An 8,498-nucleotide genomic window follows, 5' to 3' on the forward strand; every position below is an offset into this window, starting at 1 on the left:
GCATCATCCTTGTATCGTCCTAGTATACATTTAGTGAAACCTTCCACAGGTATACATGTAGTGAAACTCCCCACAGACGTGTATTTAGTGAAATTCCCCACAGGTATACATGTAGTGGAACTCCCCACAGACGTGTATTTAGTGAAATTCCCCACAGGTATACATGTAGTGGAACTCCCCACAGACGTGTATTTAGTGAAATTCCCCACAGGTATACATGTAGTGCAACTCCCCTCAGACGTGTATTTAGTGAAATTCCCCACAGGTATACATGTAGTGCAACTCCCCTCAGACGTGTATTTAGTGAAATTCCCCACAGGTATACATATAGTGGAACTCCCCACAGACGTGTATTTAGTGAAATTCCCCACAGGTATACATATAGTGGAACTCCCCACAGACGTGTATTTAGTGAAATTCCCCACAGGTATACATATAGTGGAACTCCCCACAGACGTGTATTTAGTGAAATTCGCCCACAGGTATACATATAGTGGAACTCCCCACAGACGTGTATTTAGTGAAATTCCCCACAGGTATACATATAGTGGAACTCCCCACAGACGTGTATTTAGTGAAATTCCCCACAGGTATACATATAGTGGAACATTACAGATTCATGTAAAGTAGTAAGCAAGCAGCAAGTATTCAGGTTGCGAAACTTGCCACAAGTACATGTGTAATGAAACTTGCCACTACACGTAGAGAAAGTCACAAAAACTTTACATGTAGTGAAACTTGCAAGAAGAATATGTTAATTTTCATCACAGACATAACAGAATTGGCCAAATTCAGATTTCTGTAATGCATCCTGATTAATGTTTCCGAGAATTCTGTACATTGTAGATGGATATACGTATGAGCGTGCAGCCATTACAAGCTGGATACAGAAAGGGAAAGACAGAAGTCCGATGACTAATGCGGTGCTGGTTTCCAAGGATCTCACACCAAACAGAAGTCTTAAAATGATCATACAGCGCTACTTGAATCCTTGATTATACACCATAGCAACTGTGGTGGATGTCATGTGTGTGTAGTTTCAATTAAGATCATCTGAACTACCAGTATAGAAGGATACTGTAGAGCCTTGGTTATCCCAGAATGCCTTTACATGTGTCAAAAAATTTCATCTTCCGTATTAATATCACAGTATAGACAAATTCAGATGTATATATTTTTTTGAAGAAGTTGAATGATTTTTAACAGTAGCTTTGCATTAGTTTAAAACTCTCACAGCATTTTAAGTGAATTATAGCGTCATGTATTGTACTTGTTAAACTTCAAATCAAATTGATAAGATATATTTAGAAATGGATAATAGTGCATGTAATTTAAAGACAAAACCTTCAGTCTGATGTAGTTTTCCTTTTGTAGGAAGTCAGTTCTATGTAACCTATGTAAAATGCTTCTTGCTTGATTTTAAGAATTGGGCACTCAAAAAAAAAACAACATTTAAGAAAACTGCCTTGACAATCAAAACACTGCTAATCAAAGTGATTATGTCAAAGACGTAAATTTGCAGAACATTTTTGAAATAATTTCATTTATATAGATTTAGTTAAATCAAGAGCATAGATGGAAATAAATGATAAAGTGAAAAGGTAAATTTGTAACTTATCTTATTTTATTTTTTGTGCAAATTACATACAATTACTCTACTTAACAAGGCATTACAAAAATTATTCATTAGATTGAAATTACCAAGCAGGCAGAATTTTGTAATTTTATGAAATGACCACTATATGAAAATATATGTGTTTAAGAAATGACTACCGGTATGTGGAAAAATCGCTTAGAAAATGTCTAGGTGTATTTTGCTTTCAGTGCACATGGGGAAAATTGGCTTGTTTGCTTCAAAAGGTTTTAATCCTTACCCTGCTAAATTTATATAATGAACTTTTCCATCTTTCAATTTTGACAGTACCATTAACTGTTAAAAGGGGCGCTTGCCAAAAATATACTGACTGAATGGCGAACAGTGCAGATCATGATCAGACTGCACAGATGTGCAGGCTGATCATGATCTGCACTGGTCGCAAAGGCAGAATCCATCATGTCAAGCATAAGGGTTAAAACAAAATGCTTTTGCTGGTTTGCAACATGCATCCAACATAAGGCAGTTGTTATAAATTCAGATATACAAGAAAACATTGTAAACAATTTATGATATTTTGATAGTTTCTTTTATTATGCCCCTCTTCGAAGAAGGAGGGGTATATTGTTTTGCAGATGTCGGTCGGTCGGTCTGTATGTAGACCAATCCGTTTCTGGATGATAACTCAAGAACCCTTGGGCCTAGAATCATGAAAGTTGATAGGGAGGTTGTTCATCACCAGCAGATGACCCCTATTGATTTTGAGATCTGTATGTCAAAGGTCAAGGTCAAAGTGACCCTGATTAGTGATGACCTCTATTGATTTTGAGGTCAGTATGTCAAAGGTCAAGGTCACAGTGACCAGGAACAGTAAAATGGTTTCCGGGCAATAACTCAAGAATGCTTAGGCCTGTTGTCAAGAAAATCGATAGTGAGGTTGGTCATGACCAGTAGATGACCCCTATAGATTTTGAGTTAATTAGGTCGAAGGTCAAGGTCACATTTACCAGGAACAGTTAAATGGTTTCTGATCTTCTTGTCCAAAACCACAGGGCCTAGGCTTTGATATTTGGTATGTAGCAAAATCTAGTGGTCGTCTACCAAGATTGTTCAGATTATTTCCCTGGGGACAAATATGGCCCCACCCTGGGGGTCACATGGTTTATATAGACTTATATAGGAAAAAAACTTTGAAAAACCTCTTGTTCAAAACCACAGATCCTAGGGCTTTGATATTTTGTATATGACATCATCTAGTGGTCCTCTACTAAGATTGTCCAAATTATTCCCCTAGGGTCAAATATGGCCCCGCCCTGGGGGTCAAATGGTTTACATAGACTTATATAGGGAAAAACTTTGAAAATCTTTCTGTCCAAACCACATAGACTAGGGCTTTGATATTTTTAATGTAGCATCATCTAGTGGTTATCTACCAAGTTTGTTCAAATTATCCCTCTAGGGTCAAATATGGCCCCACCCCGGGGTCACATGGTTCATATAGACTTATATAGGGAAAAATGTAGAATCTTCATGTCTATAACCTACATCATTCAAATTTGGATCACATGTATTGTTTCAAGTGGCAAGATGATCCTTGACAGGAGTTGACCTTGATCTTGACCTACTTTCACATTTCTGTAGCTACAGTCTTCAAATTTGGACCACATACTTAGGTTTGTGTACCGAAACAAACTTTGACCTTGTTATTGACCTAGTGACCTACTTTCACATTTTTGAAGGTAAAGGCTTCAGATTTGGACCACATGCATAGTTTTGTGTTCTGAAATAAGATTTGACCTTGATTTTGACCTAGTGACCTACTTTCATATTTCTCAAGCTACAGCCTTCAAATTTGGACCACATGCATAGCCTTGTGTACCGAAATGAACTTTGATCTTGAGATTGACCTAGTGACCTTCTTTGACATTTCTGAAGCTACAGGCTTTAAATTTGGACTGCATGCATATTTTTGTGTTCTGAATTGAAATTTGACATTGATTTTTACCTAGTATCTACTTTCACATTTCTCACGCTACAGCCTCCAAATTTGAAGCACATGCATAGTTCTGTCTGCCGAAATGAACTTTGACCTTGAAATTGATTAGTGACCTACTTTCACATTTCTCAAGCCACAGCTTTCAAATTTGGACCACATAGTATTACACAGTGTTTTGTACCGAAATGAAATTTAACCTTGAATTTGATCTTGAGCTAGTCTTGAAATTTGGAACATTAAAAAATTGGCTTGGTGGTCCGTGCCAAGATCACTCTGTGATCTCTAGTTAGGTTAATAGGTTAAAGGTCAAGGTCAGATTGGACCAGAACAGTAGAACTTTTGTTTACAGTGAGCTTATAATTTCTGTTCCTTGTGCAATTACTGAATGCATCAAGGGGGGCATTTCGTGTTCAACGAGCTCTTGTTATATTTTCAACTCTTGTGGTGAAAAAAATCAGGTATTGGTTTATCTACTGTCTAGGAATCTGTGTTTTCCCGCCAGCTTAGCTCAATAGGGAGAGTGCAGATCTATAGATGAATTTACTGGCGAGGCTGATGTTCTCACAGATGATTTGATAAAAAAAATTGTGTCAGAAATCATTTGTCCCCCACCTCTAATACATGTGGAGAAGTTGGCAGTTACTTGCAGAGAACAGGTTTGTACTGGTACAGAATCCAGGAACACTGGTTAGGCTAACTGTCCACCGTTACATAACTGAAAACTGTTGAAAAATGGCGCTAAATCTTGAACAAATAGACAGTGGTATCCCTGTAGAGTATGTGATACATGTCAAAATATTGCTTAAACAATGTCAGTGGAATAGTGAAAAGTCATTTGGTCTGTAGAACTGAAATGTACCCAATTTTCTTAGTAGTCTTGCACCAGAAATATGACTGTATCCATTTTGTCATGCCAACCAGTAGATCTGTTTTAATTGTAAACAATCTGAAGTTCTTAAATATTTTTGTGATTTTTTTTCGATTGTGGCGTACACAAGTGATTGACTTTATTTACTTTTCAAGTGTATGCTTACGATTATGCTATGTTGGCCTAATCAGTTGTTGATTTTTATAATTTTTATTTAGTAATTTGTTATTGTTGTTGAATCCATTGTAATGCCAAATAGCTTAACATTATGTGCAAGTAATGAAAATGTGTATTTGTCTGCAGTTTTAGTTGTTATATATTCTAGATTGTTAAGTTTGTGAAGGAGATATATTTGTTTCTATATTTAGATATTGTGTCATGATTGCATCTTTGTTAGTTTTTAGCTCGACTTTTCGAAGAAAAAGTAGAGCTATTGCTCTCGCCCTGGCATTGGCATCACCGTTGGTTAAAGTTTTTGATTAAGTCAAATATCTCTGTTACTATCTAAGCTATTGACTTGAAACTTAAAATAGTTATTTACTTTCAAAGTCTACACCAGGAGAAACAATCACCATAACTCTGAAATGAATTTTGACAGAGTTATAACCCTTTCTAACTTAAGAAGTTTTTGGTTCAAGTTTTTGATAAAAGTCAAATACCTCTGTTACTATCAAAGCTTTTGACTTGAAACTTAAAATAATTATTTACTATCAAAGTCTACACCAGGAGAAATAATCCCCATAACTCTGATTTGAATTTTGACAGAGTTATGCCCATTTTTAACTTAAAATGTTTTGGTTAAAGTTTTATAAAGTTTTTACTGGTAAGCTCTAATTCAGTCAAGCACTGAGAAAAGTCAAGCGTGCTGTCTTACGGACAGCTCTTGTATTTTAAACTACTGACTTTTTAGATATGTTGAGAAATGCTGAAAGCATGTACGTACAGGCACGTTTACTCTGTTATAATCACCACTCTTAGAAGAATCCATAAGTTATTTACAGTACAAGGTTATAGAAGGTGCTGCATTCCGGAAACATCCATGGAAAAGAACCTATACACAAGACTGGTATCTTACGGAATTTTAGTAATTTAAGATGAGTGATGGGGGAGATAAGAACTCACAGTCCTTGGTTTTATAGGTCTGGCCTTTTACCGTGGGTCCAGAGATCCACTCCTACTAGTACCACAATAGTAATCACAATCTGATGGATTAGTTATGAATATGCATGAATAAATCTCTTTAATTATTTTCAGTATGGGTTAGTCGGCCTATTAGTAAAGTAAATGATAATATGGTAAGTGTGTTGTCAAGGTACTACTTTCACTGAATAATTTTACTTCAGAATCACCTTGCTCAATGTTATCTCATTCTTGAATAGAGAATGGTTTGCTGTTTTTATCATGTTCATCTGACGTATTTATGAAAACAAATTGCGATGAAAACTGAAATCCAAGAAGTCTACAAAGCTTGTAATGTAAGACATAATTTCATTCATGTACAGTGAAACTTCATTCACTCGAACTCTTGTAATTCAAACACTACTCTTCACTCAAACTCGCGATCAGGTCCTGGCAAAATCCCTGTGTAATGTATATTATTTGTTGGCTCAAACTACCAATAAGTCAAACAAATTCTGTCGGTTCGGAGGAGTTCCAAGTTAACAAAGTTCGACCGTAACTGAACTACTTCTTGTAGTTGTACTTTGATCAAACTTTGTTAATTTAACAATATTTATTTGTTATCAAGACCATAAAATTGTTTGTAGACTAGCTGTTACTTCTCAAGACATTTCTATGAAAAGAAAATTAAAACAAGGAAATACATGCTAGTGTTTGCTTCTCATTTTTAACCTTTACCCTGTTAAATTTCTAAAATAGACTGGTCCATCGTTCAGTTTGGGCAATACCATTTATTATTCGAGTGTTCATTGAAAACTGAAGGACTGAATAGGGAACAGTGCAGACCATGATCAGCCTGCATATAAGTGCAGGCTTGTCTTGGTCTACACTGGTTGCAAAGGCAGAGTCTGCACTGGTTGCAAAGACAGAATCACTTGCCGCCAGCAGGCTAAAGGTTAACCTATGGAACATTTTACTTTGTTTTGACCATTTGCCATCTACCTTTATTTTGTCTGTGAAAAGGATGTATGAAGACGGTAAACAATCTGATGTTGTACAATTTAGAAATTGCTGATATGAGTTTACGATGATATTAAACTAACCAGTGGTCATGACTCACCTGCCATTTACAAGTAACTGACAACTCCTTCCAAGTTACCATATAACTTTAATTGGCCCCACACAAATGTGGGTTCGAGCCTTACTTGGGGCATTGAATTCTTCATGTGAGGAAGCCATCCAGCAGGATTATGGAAGATTGGTGGTTCTACCCAGGTGCCCGCCCATGTTGAAACAAGAGGACCATGATGGTCCTGAATCGCTCACCTCTTCCCACATGACCCAGTTTTGAGTATGACGTCGTTTTTTCTATTATTTGACATAGTGACCTAGTTTTTGAGCTCATGTGACCCAGTTTTGAACTTGACCTAGATATTATCAAGATAAAAATTCTGACCAATTTTCATGAAGATCCATTGAAAAATATGGTCTCTAGAGAGGTCACAAGGTTTTTCTATTATTTGACCTATTGACCTAGTTTTTTACGGCACGAGACCAAGTTTCAACTTTGACCTAGATATCATCAAGGTGAACATTCTGACCAATTTTTATGGAGATCCATACACAAGTATGGCCTCTAGAGAGGTCACAAGGATTTTCTATTTTTAGACCTACTGACCTAGTTTTTGACCGCACGTGACCCTGTTTCGAACTTGACCTAGATATCATCAAGATGAACATTCAGACCAATTTTCATACAGATCCCATGAAAAATATGGCCTTTAGAGAGGTCTCAAGGTTTTTCTATTATTTGACCTACTGACCTAGTTTTTGAGGGCACGTGACCCACTTTCGAACTTGACCTAGATATCATCAAGATGAACATTCAGACCAACTTTCATACAGATCCCATGAAAAATATGGCCTCTAGAGAGGTCACAAGGTTTTTCTATTATTTGACCTACTGACCTAGATTTTGACGGCACGTGACCCACTTTCGAACCTGACCTAGATATCATCAAGGTGAACGTTCTGACCAATTTTCATGAAGATCTCATGAAATATATGGCCTCTAGAGAGGTCACAAGGTTTTTCTATTTTTAGACCTACTGACCTAGTTTTTGACCGCACATGACCCAGTTTTGAACTTGACCTAGATATCATCAAGATGAACATTCAGACCAACTTTCATACAGATCCCATGAAAAATATGGCCTCTAGAGAGGTCACAACGTTTTCTATTATTTGACCTACTGACCTAGTTTTTGACGGCATGTGACCAAGTTTCGAACTTGACCTAGATATCATCAAGGTGAACGTTCTGACCAATTTTCATGAAGATCTTGTTAAATATATGGCCTCTAGAGAGGTCACAAGGTTTTTCTATTTTTAGACCTACTGACCTAGTTTTTGATGGCACGTGACCCAGTTTCGAACTTGACCTAGATATCATCAAGGTGAACATACTGACCAATTTTCATGAAGATCTTGTGAAATATATGGCCTCTAGAGAGGTCACAAGGTTTTTTTATTTTTAGACCTACTGACCTAGTTTTTGAGGGATTGTGACCCAGTTTCGAACTTGACCTAGATATTATCAAGGTGAACATTCTGACCAATTTTCATGAAGATCTTGTGAAATATATGGCCTCTAGAGAGGTCACAAGGTTTTTCTATTTTTAGACCTACTGACCTAGTTTTTAAAGGCAGGTGACCCAGTTTCGAACCTGACCTAGATATCATCAAGATGAACATTCTGACCAACTTTCATAAAGATCCCATGAAAAATGTGACCTCTAGAGATGTCACAAGCAAAAGTTTACGGACGCACGGACGACAGACGCTGCGCGATCACAAAAGCTCACTGTCACTTCGTGACAGGTGAGCTGAAAATGCACCTGTGGGTTTTCCTCCACTGTCAA

General features: G+C 37.0%; 1 protein-coding gene across 2 annotated transcripts in view; it reads left to right on the forward strand.

The window, feature by feature from the left end:
* LOC123559887 (WD repeat, SAM and U-box domain-containing protein 1-like) overlaps window positions 1–6,282 on the forward strand; it is a 28,035-nt gene extending 21,753 nt beyond the window's left edge. For both annotated transcript variants that reach the window (XM_053552165.1, XM_053552166.1), the window contains exon 12: window positions 847–6,282. In XM_053552165.1, the coding sequence (XP_053408140.1) occupies window positions 847–995 (149 nt within the window). In that variant the 3' untranslated portion in view covers window positions 996–6,282. The remainder of the gene's footprint in view (window positions 1–846) is intronic.
* Window positions 6,283–8,498: the final 2,216 nt, after the last annotated feature.

The sequence above is a fragment of the Mercenaria mercenaria genome, chromosome 10 (assembly GCF_021730395.1).
Source record: "Mercenaria mercenaria strain notata chromosome 10, MADL_Memer_1, whole genome shotgun sequence".
In the NCBI taxonomy this organism is placed as follows: Eukaryota; Metazoa; Mollusca; class Bivalvia; order Venerida; family Veneridae; genus Mercenaria; species Mercenaria mercenaria.